The sequence below is a fragment of the Lynx rufus genome, unplaced genomic scaffold (genome assembly GCF_022079265.1).
Source record: "Lynx rufus isolate CCGP_SWC_20201006 ecotype Redwood Valley unplaced genomic scaffold, mLynRuf1.p SCAF_7, whole genome shotgun sequence".
In the NCBI taxonomy this organism is placed as follows: domain Eukaryota; kingdom Metazoa; phylum Chordata; class Mammalia; order Carnivora; family Felidae; genus Lynx; species Lynx rufus.
The window spans coordinates 116333068-116348864 of NW_025814889.1; the positions used below are offsets into that span (position 1 = coordinate 116333068).

The 15797-nt window shown below is 40.7% G+C and overlaps 1 protein-coding gene across 1 annotated transcript in view; it reads right to left on the bottom strand.

Moving 5' to 3' along the window:
- Positions 1-15697, bottom strand: part of NDUFA12 (NADH:ubiquinone oxidoreductase subunit A12) — a 29813-nt gene extending 14116 nt beyond the window's left edge. Inside the window, exons 1-3 of the mRNA XM_047067028.1 lie at positions 15606-15697; positions 14595-14677; positions 10960-11047 (exon numbers count right to left, since the gene is read on the bottom strand). Of these exons, the coding sequence (XP_046922984.1) occupies positions 10960-11047; positions 14595-14677; positions 15606-15691 (257 nt within the window). The 5' untranslated portion in view covers positions 15692-15697. The remainder of the gene's footprint in view (positions 1-10959; positions 11048-14594; positions 14678-15605) is intronic.
- Between the last annotated feature and the right edge of the window lie 100 nt (positions 15698-15797).

Sequence of the window (15797 nt, forward strand, 5' to 3'; positions counted from 1 at the left end):
CCATTTTCTTGGACTCCCTAGGCTCAAGTGAGAGGAGAGCCACATCAGGTGCAGGAGCTGCCGTGACTTAAAGGCTTCATGCTCTACAAAAACTAACACCTCTAATAACAACAACTCCACAGGCGCAGCTTCAGGATTCCCATTCTCACAAGGGACATCCCAGATCTAAGAGCAGCAATACACAAGGAAGCTCAAACAGCTAAGTCACCAGGCATTTATAATTGCTCTCATCCAGATGCAATGTACCAATCAAGGATCAATTTTGTCTAGCAGTATATAGTAGTCCCCCTCCTTGTTTGCAGGGGTTAAGTTCTAAGATCCCCAGTGCATGCCTGAAACTGTGGATAGTACCAACTCTTATAAATACTATGCTTTTTCCTACATTTACACACCTGGGATAAAGATTAATTTATAAATTAGTCACAGTAAGAGACTAACAACAATAACTAATAGTAAAATAGAACAACTGTAATATAGTAAGTTATGTGAATATAGTTCCCTCCTCTCAAAATATTATTGTACCATTCTCACCCTTCCTCTTGTGATGTGAGATGATAAAACACTTTTCTGATGAGAGGAAGTGCAGTAAATGACGCAGGCATTGTGACATAGTGTTAGGCTACTACTGACCTTCTGACCATACATCAGGAGATCACCTGCTTCTAACCCATGGGTGACCAGGGGTGACTGAAACCATGGAAAGCAAAACCGTGGATAAGAGGGGACTCCTGTAGTTGCTACAATCAAATCTGGTTTCCAGGGAAACAAAGCTAGGCATTTAACTGAAGATCAGATTCACTTAACCCTTTTACCTACAATTCACTAAGTTCCATTGTATACTACACTAGGTAAAATGACAATGAAGTCCTATCTCCATCACCAATCTCTATCCTGACCTAAAGACTAGTGTTTAACTGTCTACCACCATTCCCACTTGGTTTCCTAATAGGCATCTCCTACTTGACATAGACAAAGTAGAATTCTTCATTACCTCTTCCAGTTCTGCTTCCCCCACCCTACCCGATCTTCCTCACCTCAGTTACCACCAGTAGTTCAGGCCAAAAATCTTGAAGTCATCCTTGACTTTTTTCTCTCAAAATTCACTCCATCAGCAAATCCTCCATTTTACTTCAAAATATACCTCTGTGGTAGGCAGTCTCTAGGATGGCCTCCGTGATCACAGCCTCTGGGTATACATACCCTTGTGTAATCCTCTATGGATAACAGAAAATATATATACTGGTCTCTGTACCCAACTCCTGGCACAAAGCTCCTGAGACTTTTGTAACTTCCTGATGATAACACTAGGAGCATCTATTGTTTTAATATTTGTCTTTTTTTTTTTTTTTTAAGATTTTATTTTTTTTGGCACTTGGCACTTGTCTTTTTTTTTTTTTAAAGATTTTATTTTTTTTGGCTCAGTTGGTTAAGTGTCTGACTTCGGTTCAGGTCATGACCTCTCTGTGAGTTCGAGCCCTGCATCAGGCTCTCTGCTGTCAGCATAGGGCCCACTTTGGATGCTTTGTCTCCCTCTCTCTGCCCCTGCCCCTCTGCCTTGCACAAGTTCTCTCTCTCAAACATAAATATTAAAAAAATATTTTTTTAAACATTTTATTTTTTAAGTAATCTCCACACCTAACATGGGGCTGGAACCCACGACCCTGAAATCAAGAATCACATATTCCACCGACTGAGCCAGCCAGGCGCCCCTTAATATCTGTCTTTGATCTGACCCTGACACAGGGCTCCCAACACTCTCATAAATTCCTGAGTAATAAGAGCAGTAGGAGCATCTCTTGTTCTAATGAGGTGACTCTAGATAGGCTTCAAGACGGTCCTGGATGAGGGTAGTCACCCGGAAGACCAAGCCATGATCAAAAGCTTGGAATTTCCAGCTTCACCCCCTTAACCTCCTGACCAATCTATAGCTGGCTGCTCAGAAGCACTGGGCTTGTGAGTGGCATCAGAGCAAGAGGCAGAGGGGGCAGTCTTGTGGGACTGAAACCTTACCTGTTGTGGGATCTGACACTATCTCCAGATAGACAATGTCAAAAATGAGTTAAACTGTAGGACACCCAGCTGCTGTCAGAGACTTTCTTGTTGTTGTGGGGGGGGGGGGGGAGTCCCTACACATTTGGTAACCGGAAGTGTCAGAAGTGAAGTGTCTGATATGTAAAGGAGACTCACAAGAGAAACACACAGCAGGGAAGAGTTTTTCCCTACTAGGGAAGAAAGAAACTGAGGTTTTTTTCCCCCACTTTCATCCACTTTCCATGAGTATGGGCTGTATTTACTGACTCATTTCTAATAAAAAGAACGCAGCATTAAGTGTAGGATGTTACTTCTGAGATTAGGGCCTAATGTAACACCATGTTAACTATACTTCCAAAAAAAACAAAAAGGAAAAATACACACGCACACACGCACATGACTGTGGCTTCCATCTCAGGTGTTCTCTTCACTTGCTCTTAAGAAGCCAGCTGCCACAAGAGATGGCCTTGTGGAGAGGCCCACATGAGTGAGCGTGGAAGCAAATCTCTGAAGTCTGTCTACAGCCACGTGAATGAATTTGGCTATGGAGGTGACTGCAGCCTCAAACGATATCTCGAGTGCAGCCTCGTGAAAGACCCTAAACCAGAGGCATCTAGCTAAGTTGCATTCAATTCCTTACCCACAGAAATCATGAGGGGCGCCTGGGTGGCGCAGTCGGTTAAGCGTCCGACTTCAGCCAGGTCACGATCTCGCGGTGCGTGAGTTCGAGCCCCGCGTCGGGCTCTGGGCTGATGGCTCAGAGCCTGGAGCCTGTTTCCCATTCTGTGTCTCCCTCTCTCTCTGCCCCTCCCCCGTTCGTGCTCTGTCTCTCTCTGTCCCAAAAATAAATAAACGTTGAAAAAAAAAATTAAAAAAAAAAAAGAAATCATGAGAGATACTGTTTATTGTTTTAAGCTAAATTTAAGATAATCTGTTAACACAGTAATGGATAACTGGTACAGTCCCCAAACTCACAACTCACAGCACTAGCACGTTAGTCCAGCAATCAGCCTGCTCCAACACTTTCCCCCCCCTTCCTCATTCTTCACAGCAATGACACAGATGCTTTAAAAATGTAAATCACAGGGGGCTCTTGGGTGGCTCAGTCGGTTAAGTGTCTGACTTTGGCTCAGGTCACGATCACCCGGTTCATGGGTTCGAGCCCTGTGTCGGGCTCTGTGTTGACAGCTCAGAGCCTAGAGCCTGCTTTGGATTCTCAGTCTCCCTTTCTCTGCTCCTTCCCCACTCATGCTTTGTCTCTCCCTCTCAAAAATAAAATAAAATGGTCAACAGACACACCAAAAGATGCCCAACATCGTTAATCATCAGGAAAATGCAAATCAAAACCAAATGAGATATCATCTTAGAGCTGTCAGAATGGCTAGCAACAAAAAGATGAGAAATAACAAGTGTTAGCGAGGATATGGAGAAAAAGGAACTCTTGTGCACTGTTGGTAGAAATAAAATTGGTACAACTACAGTGGAAAACAGTATGGAGCTTCCTCAAAAAATTAAAAATTAAATTACCATATGATCCAGTAATTCCACTACTGGATACTCACCCAACAAAAACAAAAACACTAATTGAAAAAGATATATGTACCCCTAGGTTAAGTGCAGCATCATTTACAATAGCCAAGACATGGAAGCAACTCAAGTGCCCATCCAAAGATGAATGGATAAAAAAGATGTGGTGTACAAATGCAGTAGAATATTACTCGGTCATAAAAAAAGGAATGTGATCTTACCATCTGTGACAACAGATGGGACGGTCCCAGAGGGTATTATGTTCAGCAAAATAAGTCAGACTGGAAAAGACAAATACCATATGATTTCACATATAAGTAACTAAAATATACAAAACATACAAAAAACAAAACAAACAAAAAGCAGAAATGGACCCATAAATACAGAGAACAAACTGATGGTTGCCAGAGAGTATGGGGGTAGGGCGATAAGCGATATAGGTGAAGAAGAGCAGGAAAATAAGTTAAGTCAGTAAATAAATAAACAAATGGAACAAGCATAGTAATGAATTATATAACTCATTGATTATAAGAGGAGTTCATACTGATACAATAAACGAGTAGACTGAAAGTTTGATGAGTAATGGGATACTTAAATAACTTCAAAGTACCTCTACATAAAATGCTAATTAATTGCAAAGGGAAAACTTTAGAAAGGAGAAACTTCACAGATATACCCTATTCAAGTGAGAAGATATCATCAGTAATGGGACTAATCAAAATAGGGTGCCACCTAATGGGACACTGCTTCTGTGAAATTTCTGCCAAAGACATAGTCTGAATCTAGTCATGAGAAAACACTTGACAAACCCACACTGAAGGACTTTCTACAATATAACTGGCCTGTAGGGGCGCCTGGGTAGCTCAGTTGGTTAAGCGTCCAACTTCGGCTCAGGTCACAATCTCAGAGTTCGTAAGTTCCAGCCCTGCATCGGGCTTTGTGCTGACAGCTCAGAGCCTGGAGCCTGCTTCGGATTCTGTGTCTCCCTCTCTCTCTGCTCCTCCCCCACTCAAGCTCTGTCTCTCTCTCTCTCCTTCAAAAATAAATAAAAACATTAAAAAAATAATAACTGGCCTGTAACTTTCAAAAGTGTGAAGGTCATGAAAATTAAGGAAAAGCAAAGGAACAAATCCAGTGTTAATGAGACTAGAGAGAAATGAGATCCACATGAAATGCACAATTAGACCCTCTGGCTATAAAAGACATTTGTTGGCACAACTGATGAAAACTAAATGGGATCTGAAGATGATACGACTCTTAATTTCCCGACTTTGACAGTTAAATTGTGGTTACATAGGAGAATATCCTTGTTTGTAGGAATTACACACTGGAGTATTCAGGACATCCTTTGGGAACTTACTTTGAAATGATTCATATACTTCCAACTCTTCAGGAAGTTTAGGATTGTTCCCAATTAAAAAAAAAATTATAAAACAGATCACATCCTACTTTACCTTCCAGTGACTTTCAAAGAAATTTAGGGAAAAAAAGCCAAAAAAGCATGGCTTACCACATCTACATGATCCAGGCCCTAGCTATTTCTCCTAGTTACCTAAAATCTTCCCTGTGGTCATTCCATTCCAGCCAAACTGGCCACACTGCTGTTCTTTGAATACATGCAAATATATCTCAACAGACAGGCTTTTGCACTGTGGTTTCTACTGCCTGGAGCTCTTTGTCCCCTTCCCTGGTTTGCTCCCTCCCCTCTTCAAATGTCATTTCCTCAAGGAAGCCTTTTCTAACTTCCAGAGAAGACAGCCACTCCATTACTCTTTATCCTTTTATGAATGCCAGCTTCATATTATCTTCCTTGCATTTATCATTACCTAAAATACAGAATACATTTGTTCTTCTGTCTCCATTCAATGAGAGCAAGAACTCTCATTATTTACTATTGTATTCCCAGTGTCTATAACAGTTCTAGGCATCTGGTAGGCATGCAATAGTTATTTGAAGGTCGCCTGGGTGGCTCCGTTGGTTGAGCATCCAAATGCAGCTCAGGTCATGACCTCACAGTTCATAAGTTCAAGCCTCCGGTAGGGCTCTGTGCTGACAGCTCAGAGCGTGGAGCCTGATTTGGAGTCTGTGTCTCCCATTCTTTCTGCCTCTCCCCTGCTCACACACTCTCTCTCTCTCTCCCTCTCTCAAAAATAAGTAAACATTAAAAACCAAACAAACAAAAATAGTTATTTGAATAACAATGATAAACTGTTTGCTATTCGCTACTTTGTATATAATACCTGTCTCTCTAATTAAAACTGAATCGGGGCACCTGGGAGGCTCAGTCAGTTAGGCTCCAACTTTGGCTCAGGTCATGATCTCATGGTTGGTGAGAGCCCACATTGGGCTCTCTAATGTCAGCATAGAGTCTGCTTCAGATCCTCTGTCCCCCTCTCTTTCTGCCCCTCCCCTGCTTGCGCTATTTCTCTTTCAAAAATAAACAAACATTAAAAATTAAAAAAAAAAAAAAAAATCAACCCAACTACAAATTTACTCATGGATCAAATCAAAGGTAAGACTCCAGAAATTTAGAATTCCACAATGTATTACACTTAGCAAAGAGGGGGTCTTCTTGAGAAACAAACAGCTAAACTTGTCCGACAACACTTCTCCCTACATCATAAGCCTTTAAGCTTCCCTTATAAACAAGGGTCATCAAAGGTACTCAGCCATTAGGAGGCTGCTCTCCACAAAGAAATTCAGCTTTATATCCTCAATTGTCCTCAGGCACCTGCTGGAATGATGTTATCTTCTACAGCTTTCTACCTCTTTTTCATGTGATCTCAGATCATATAAAAGAACTTGCTTGGCAGAATAGTACCTTTATCTTTTCATAGTTTTTACCACGTTATCATTTCAAATATGTTTCATCACATAATTTAAATCAGTTCCCTCCCACACCTCCCCTCACATTCTCCCAAAATATAGACCATGAGCGCTGAGTAAAGATGAGTGCTTTGAAGGAAATAGATCTCAATCTATCTGAGATCTGAAAGAGATAGCCCACAGGTCTTCTGCATCCTCCTAGGACCAATTCCACCCTGAAACAATCAACCAAACAAATAACCTGGACACCTTACCTCCTAAAGCCAAATTCCACTTTTGAGTCCTGGGTCTCAAATAGTGCCCCTGACATATAAAATGCCCCTCAGTGAAAGTAGACAGCTCTTGATCTAAAATCACAGTCCCTTGGATCGTAAAAGAATGATACGCTATGGTAACATGTAATATCACTGCTGCTTTCTCACAATCAGAGCCAATGAGTATAAAGACAATTCATTACAAGCATACCTTGGAGATATTGCAGGCTTGGTTCCAAACTAACACAATAAAGTAAATATTGCAATAAAACAAGTCAAACGAAGTTTTGTTTTCCAGTGCATATAAAAGTTATGTTTATACTACACTATAGTCTATTAAGTGTACAACAGCAGTATATCTAAAAAAAACCCACAACATATGCCTTGATTAAAAAATACTTTATTGCTTGCTGAAAATACTAACCACCATCTGAGCTTTTAGGGAGTTTTTAATTTTTTGGCTCATGGAGGGTTCTTGCCTTGAAGTTGATGGCTGCTGACTGACCAGAGTGGTGGGGTGAGTGTGGCGATTTCTTAAAATAAGACAACAATGAAGTTTATCACACTGATTCACTCTTCCTTCTCATTAAGGATTTCTCTGTAGCCATATAATGCTATTTGATAGCCTTTACCCACAGTAAAACTTCTTTCAAAATTGGAGTCAATCCTCTCAAGCCTGCCACTACCGTATCAACTAAGTTTATATTATATTCTAAATCCTTTGTCATTTCAACAATCTTCACAGCATCTCTGCCAGGAGTAGATTCTAGATCAACAAACCACTTTCTTTGCTCATCCATGAGAAGGAACTCCTCATCCATTCAAGTTTGATCATAAAACTGCAACAATTCAGTCACGTCTTCAGGCTCCACTTCTCGTTCTCTTGCAATTTCTACATTTACTTCCATAATTACTTTATCCACTGAAGTGATAAACCCCTCAAAATCATCCATGATCAATGGGTTGGAATCAACTTCTTCTAAACTCCTGTTAATGACGGTATTTTGACCTCTTCCCATGAAATCACAAATGTTTTTAATGGCATCTAGAATGATTGAATCCTTTTGAGAGGATTTTCCATTTACTTTGCCCAGATCCAGCAGAGGCAGCTATAGCCTTATGCAAGGTCTCTCTTAAATAATACTTGAAAATCAAAATTACTCCTTCATCTGTGGGCTAAAGATATTGTGTTAGCAGGTATGAAACATGAATCTCACTGTACATCTCCATCAGAGCTGCTGGGTAACCAGGTGCATTGACAATGAACACTAATATTTTGAAAGGAATCTTTTTTTCGGAGCAGTAGGTCCCAACAGCAGGCTTAAAATATCCAGTAAGCCATGCTGTAAACAGATGTGTGGTCACTCAGGCTTTGTTGTTCCGTTGGTAGAGCATAAGATTTAGCATAATTCTTAAGGGCCATGGGATTTTCTGAACAGTGAATGAATATAGGCCTCGATTGAAAATCACCGGCTGCATTAGCCCCTAACAAGAGAGTCAGCCTGTCCTTTGAAGCTCTGAAGCCAGGCACGGACTTTTCTCTAGCTATGAAAGTCCTAGATGGCATCTTCTTCCAATAGAGTGCTGTTTTGTCTACATTGAAAATCTGTTGTTTAGTGTAGCCACCTTCACTAACTATCTTCGCTAGATCTTCTGAGTAACTTGCTGCAACTTTCATATCAGCACTTGCTGCTTTACCTTGCACTCTTATGTTATGGAAACAGTGTCTTTCCTTAAACTTTATGAACCAAACTCTGCTAGCTTCACTTTTCTTTTGCAGCTTCCTCACCTCTCAGCCTTCACAGAATTGAAGAGGTAGGGATTTGCTCTAGACTAAGCTTTGGCTTAGGAAATGCTGTGGTTGGTTTGATCTTCTGTCCAGAACACAAAAACTTTCTCCGTATCAGCAATAAGGCTGTTTCACTTTCTCATCATTCTTGTGTTCACTGGAGTAGCACTTTTAACTTCCTTCAAGAACTTTTCTTTTGCATTCACAACGTGGCTAACTGTTTGACACAAGAGGCCTAGCATTCAGCCTATCTTGGCTTTCAACATGCCTTCCTCACTAAGCTTTATCACTTTTAGCTTTTGATTTAAAGTGACAGATGTGTGCTCACTTCAGCAGCACATGTAATAAAGTGACAGATGTGCAACTCTTCCTTTCTCTTGAACACTCAAAGGCCTTTGAAGGGTTATTGATTGGCCTAATTTCAATATTGTGTTTCAGGGAACAGGGAGGCCTGGGGAGAGGAAGACAGGGGAATGGCCAGTTGGTGGAGCAGTCTGAACATAACATTTATTAAGTTCACCACCTTATATAGGTGTGGTTCATGGCACCCCAAAAGAATTACAACAGTAAGCTCAAAGATCACTTGATTACGGGTCACCATAACAAACATAACAACAATGAAAAGTTTGAAATATTGTTGAGAATTACCAAAATGTGATACACAGACACAATGTGAGCATATGGTGTTGGAAAAATGGCGCCAACAGACTTGCTCATGGCAGGGTTGCCTCAAACCTTCAATTTGTAAAAAACTTCTCTGATTTGGGCAGCACAGTAAAGCAAAGCATAATGAAACTAGGTATGTCTGCATCGTGGCCTTCAAACTACATCACTGATATAGGTCAATGCTCCTAATTTGTCCAAGTAGTAGAAGCTGAGAACTGGTTGTAGGTGAAATGTGATATATGTGCTTAATTCACAATATATATATTTTTAAAATTTACTTAAATTCAAGTTAGTTAACAACACAGTGCAGTACTGGTTTCAGTAGTTCACAATATACTCTTAAAACACCGTTCTGTTCAATCAAGTAGCCTATTTAATTTAAATAAAATAAAAACTTTAATTCGGTCACATTAGCTAAATTTCAGTGTCCTGGGCCAGATGTGACTAGTGGCTACCTTATTGGACAGCACAAACATATAATATTTCTATGATCATGAAAAGTTCTACTGGATAGTGCCGTATTTAGGGTGACAAATATTTTAAATTAACATTTAAAAAACAAGAAATCTCACCATTGAAATACACATTTCCACTTTCTCTTGAAAAATCCTATCTAGAAACCGCTGACCAAATTCTCAGCTGATGGAACCAGGGAGTGATGAATAGCACTGCTGCACTCTTTGATGGAATGTGTGCTTTTCAGTCCTTTACAGTCCCCACTACTCCCTACTGTCTCACACTGTACTTCATTAACTTATGTTATATGCCTGGATTTCTAATTGAGTCTTTATGAATACCCTTGAGATTATTCCAGTTCCTACACAACAGAGCCTCAAGCAGTTTCTGATGATCAAGTTCAATTAAATAAAATGTCACAGGTACCTAATACACTTATTTCTAGTTTTCTGGTGAAATTTTCTAGACAAACTATAACAGATACCTAGAGTTTAATTATGTATCAAACAAGTGGTATTATTTTAGCAATCTATGAAACAGATAGGAGTACTTTGCTTTGAAATATTTTACACAAAATTTGATAATCCACGTAAGACCATTTAGAATTTCATTTCAAAACAGATATATTATAAAATTACTTTTTAGAGACCTAAGGAATTTGAGGGCTCTCATTTTACAGATGAAAAAACTAAGCCCCAGAGAGGTTAAGGAACTTGCTTAAAGTCCAGTTGCCAAATATTCAGAGTCAGAATTCGTTTTGCTTTTCCCTTCACCCATAGCCACGTGATAATGTGGCATACTGTTTTTCCCCAAAGACAGCCACACCATCATATATGCCAATGTGTAATGTGATCTTGACATGCCTCCATTAAGACACAGGGTTTATGTTCTCTTTCATTAAGCTTGGGCAGAGTTTTCAAATTGCCTCAATCAACGGAATGCAGAAACGATACAGGATAATTTCCAAGACTAAGTCAGTTAAGGCCACATGGCTTTCTGCCTGGTGCTTTCTCTTAGAGCACTTGCCTGAAGCAGTGCAGGCCACCAGAGGGTGTACCAGCCCAAAGCCCCAGCTGTGCTCCCTGGTGACATCCAGCACCCGCTGCCAGATACCGAATGAACAAGTCTTCAGATGATTCTGGTATCCAGCCTTTGAGTCTTCGACCTGACATTCTAGAGCCGAGATAAGCTAGTCTGACTATGACTTGCCTAAACTCCTGACCCATAAGAACTGAGAAATAAATGCTTGTTGTTTTAAGACCCTAAGTTTTAGGGTTGTTACACAGTCACCGTAACTAGGACAGACGCTTTCAGATCACTGACTGTTTTACAAACAGATATTCAATAAATATTTGTGTAATGAAACAAATATTGCCAAGCCAAATAAAATAACATGTTGACTTAGCTTACCATTCAGGGGGGACCATGCTTCCATCCACATCCCAAAACGTGTTCTTGCCATTCATTTCAGTTGTATATATAACCCATCGATGACGACCTGGGTGGAAAGATCAACATTTATAAAGATGTGAGGAAATAAACACAACCTTAAAAAAAAAAAAAAAAATATATATATATATATATATATATATATATATATATAATTCTATATCAAAGAAGACTTTTTTTTTTTTTTTAATAAGAGACTTTTATGTGCTTTCACATAAAAGAAACGTTAAAGGAATAGCACCCCGGGTTTATCAGTGAGGACAAGCCTCAGGAAGTGTATCGCAAGCTTTCAACAATAGCCCGGCAGCTGCCAGAGCAAAATCCCTACACTGGGACTCAGCCTCACTCTATGGGTGGGACTCAGGCATTTCCCACAGTGGAGAACTCTTGCTTCTCCCCCTGTACCGCTGCCAAGGGAGTAGAGGAGAAAGTAAAGGAGTGTGTTTCCAACTGTTAAGGGTATTCAGGAAATAAAGTGTTCTTCCTGAGACTGGGGCAGGAGAAATGTATTCACAGCAATCATACTTGAATTATATGTTTCCATATAAATATTTTTAAATGACCACCAGAGATCCTCTTGGAAACTGGTGATCACACATAATAGGCAAACATTATAAATGATGGTTAGATAAATAGGATAGCTCCTGTCATCAAAACAGTATGGCTGCATTTTTTTATTTAACAAATTTCTGTGAAATAGTTGGGGATCTAACTACAATTTACACAACTGTTTCTTGGAGCACCTTGGTGGTTCAGTCAGTTAAGAGTCTGACTCTTAATTTTGGCTCAGGTCATGATTTCATGGTTAGTAACTTCAAGCCCCACACTGGGCTCTGCACTGACAGCATGGAGCCTGCTTGGGATTCTGTCTCCGTCTCTCTGCCTCTCTCCTATTTGCTATCTCTCTCTCAAAATAAATTTCAAAAATAAACTTTAAATAAATAAATAAATAAATAAATAAATAACTATTTCTATTGGGTCCTTAAGTTGAGCATCAACCTGGATTCTAATCAATACTCTGTCACTTATTATTAATGAGTTTTAGGCAAATTTTATGAGCCTCAGTTTACCTATTAAAAGTGGATGAATACAGGGCAGTTGGCTGGCTCAGTCACTACAGCATGAGACTCTTGAACTCAGGGTTGTGAGTTTGAGCCCCATGATGGGCACAGAGCTTACCTTAAAAAAAAAAAAAAAAAAAAAAGTGGGAGGGTGGTGCCTGGCTGGCTGAGTTGGTGGAGCATGGGACTCTTGATCTCAGGGTTTTAAGTTCAAGATCCTCACTGGATGTAGAGGTTATTGAAAAATAAAATCTTTAGGAGCAACCGGGTGGCTCAGTTGCTTAAGCGTCCAACTCTTGGTTTCAGCTCAAGTCATGATCTCATGGTTCACAGGTTTGAGCCCTGAGTCCAGCTCTGTGCTGACAGGGCACAGCCTGCTTGGGATTCTCTCTCTCCCTCTCTCTCTGCCTGCCCATCCCCTGCTTGAATAAATAAAAAAACATTAAAAAAATCTTTAAGAAAATGTTTTTAAAAAAAATCTTAAAAAACAAAAGTAGATGATTATACTTACATCTTAAGGTTGCTATGAAAATTAAATATCACACAGACACCTAGTTTAGCATTGGTCAAAAAAGCGCATAATATTAATTCCTTCCACCCCTCCCTTATTGCCCCTAACCCCACAAATAGAAAATACTGAATTCATCCCTATAATGGGTTTTAAGGCAATAAACAAAAAGCAATCTGCATTTACTTTACAGAATTTTCCTGGGTAAATACATAATCAACAAACATCAAGGAATGCTATTTAAATATGACCTCCTCAGGGTGCCTGGGTGGCTCAGTCAGTTAAGTGTCCAACTTCAGCTCAGGTCATGATCTCACAGTTTGTCAGTTCAAGCCCCCAATCTGGCTCTCTGCTGTCAGCACAGAGCCCACTTCTATCCCCCTCTCTGCCCCTTTCCAGATTATGCTTGTGCACATGCTCTCTCTCTCAAAAATAAATAAACATTTAAAAAAGATAAAAATAGGGGCACCTGGGTGGCTCAGCTGGTTAGGCGTCCAACTTTGGCTCAGGTCACGGTCTCACGGCTCATGAGTTCAGACCCCGTGTCAGGCTCTATACTGACAGCTCAGAGCCTGGAACCTGCTTCAGATTCTGGGTCTCCCTCTCTCTGCCCCTCCCCACTCATGCTCTGTCTGTCTCTCTCTCAAAAATAAATAAACATGAAAAAAAAAGTCTTGTTAAAAAAGATCAAAATAAATGTGACCTTATCTATTAAAGGAAATACAGATTTCAAGTGCAACTAAGAGCCTCTGGAGCCCATGCCTTTGAGTGCGCTCCTCTGGCATGCCTGAGCCTCTCCCGGCAACCACTAGGTTGCTTCTACATCATCCTGGAGCCTTCTCCCAAGCCCTGGATCAAATGGAAACAATAGAGCTTTCTGCAGAAAAAAATAAAATTTCAAGATTTGCTTCTTCCATTAGAGAAATCAATTTTGAGAATAAGTAACTAATAGTAAAGTGTAATCCAACGAGGCAGGGGAATGGGAATGTGAAGGCACATGGAGAAACCTTGGAAAAGATTTCACAGTTAGGCCATGATAACAGAGAAGTGCCTTAACAATCTCACAATATATACATCAAAATTTTAAATGTGCATACTTAGACTCAGCAATTCCACTCCTAGGAATTTATTCTTGGAATATTTAAACAAATGAATGTGGATGTAGTTACCAGCAAGTCACTGCAGCATTGTTTCTAATAGCAAAAGGTTGAAGGCAATCAATCTAAATGTCTATCAATAGTGAAGTGTTTGAAAAAATAATGATTCTTCCATACAGTTGAGAATTGTGTTGCTATTAAAATGAATGTTGTTGGGCGCCTGGGTGGCTCAGTCGGTTGAGCACTGAACTTTGGCTCAGGTCATCATCTCACAGTCTGTGAGTTCAAGCCCAGCGTCAGGCTTTGCCCTGACTGTGAGGAGCCTGTTTGGAACTCTCTGTCCCAATCTCTCTCTACCCCTCCCCTACTCACTCTCTCTCTCTCAAACAAAAACCAACATTAAAAAAAAAAAAAAAAAAAGGCGCCTGGGTGGCGCAGTCGGTTAAGCGTCCGACTTCAGCCAGGTCACGATCTCGCGGTCCGTGAGTTCGAGCCCCGCGTCAGGCTCTGGGCTGATGGCTCAGAGCCTGGAGCCTGTTTCCGATTCTGTGTCTCCCTCTCTCTCTGCCCCTCTCCCGTTCATGCTCTGTCTCTCTCTGTCCCAAAAATAAATAAACGTTGAAAAAAAAAAAAAAAAAAGAATGCTAAATTTTTTTTTAAATGAGAAAACACAAACAAATATCCAAAGAATGCTGTAGATATATCCAACTTAGTAATATGGAGAAACGGGCCATTATTTTTAAGTAAAAATATTTCTGTTTACACACAACATACATAATCCCATGAAATTAAAAAGAAAGTGTATGCTGGTTTACACACTCATTAAAGAAGCTCCTAGTATATTATAGGAATTTCTATATTATAGAAAACAGAGGCAAATCCAGTCTCAATCTCACTCCCATTATTTATATCAAAAAGTATTGTACTCACCAAAAAATTGCTTGTTGTCCTCATAGTATTTGTTTCCATATTTGTCTTCCCCCACTAATGTACCAACCCTCACATCGTTTGCCCTGTTAATATCAAAAGAAAACATATTTTAGAATGATTCTTTGTTCAAAACACAAAATACAGTTAGTATAACAACTTTCAGTCAGTCAAGGCTGCTGCACCAACGAGAAAAATGAAGAAATCTGGGGATGGTCACTAGTTGTTCACTTCTAGCCTTCATCTCCAGGATTAAGCCACCCACTGTTGAAGAATCAAGCTTTCAGGTAAGAGCTCTAGAATCCCTACTCATGTGGCCCCCAGCACCACGTAGACAGGTAAGACAGATCAGAAAAGACAAATCGACTCAACCGAGATCAGAAAAGACAAATCGACTCAACCGATATGCTTACATAACACTAAATATACAGACGCAGTATCTTCAAGTTACAAGACTACTTTTATCTATTATCCCTACTAGACCTTGAGGACTGGAGTTAGCAAAAACCCTCAGGAAATCAGGAAGCCAAAGTATTTCATCTGAAAATGATTCGAATGTCTCCAGGCTTTCATTCGATTGTGGGTCTCCCATTCGGTTTCCGCGAACAATGTTGCTCCCCCAATTCAAAGAATGTGAGGACTAGCAGGGACCATTATGATCTTACTGCACAGAGGAAACTGAAGGCCAGTGAAGGGAAAAACTTTCCCAAGGTCACACTGTGAGTACTGGACAAAGCTCACTCCTCTCCAGGAAGCCGGCCGGGCAGCCCGCACGCCCTCGACTCTTACAGCTCGGTCTCTAAACCTGGTTTTGATCTTGTCTCAAGGAGACAGCTCCATCCCCCCAACCCCCAACACACACTTCGGCTTGGGGAAGCCGGGTAGAGATTGGGTGGATTGTCCTTGACAAAAATTGCGAATTCTCCAAGGGGACCCAAGCCCAGGACTCTTTCCAAGAAACCAGCTAACTCAAGTCCAGTCCCGGAGGCCAAGAGCATGGCTCTGGCCACCCACCTGAAGAAAACTCGTAGATAGCCGCGGAGGCCACCGTGGCCGCTGAGCTGCTGCAGCCCGCGTTTCAGGACCTGCAGGAACTCCATCTTGTCCCGTAGGACCAGCCCCCTGGGTGCTACGCTCAAAGTGCACCGGGAGGAAGCGAACACGGCAGCACTGTGCCGACCACAAAAAATTCCGACTCGCGCACGC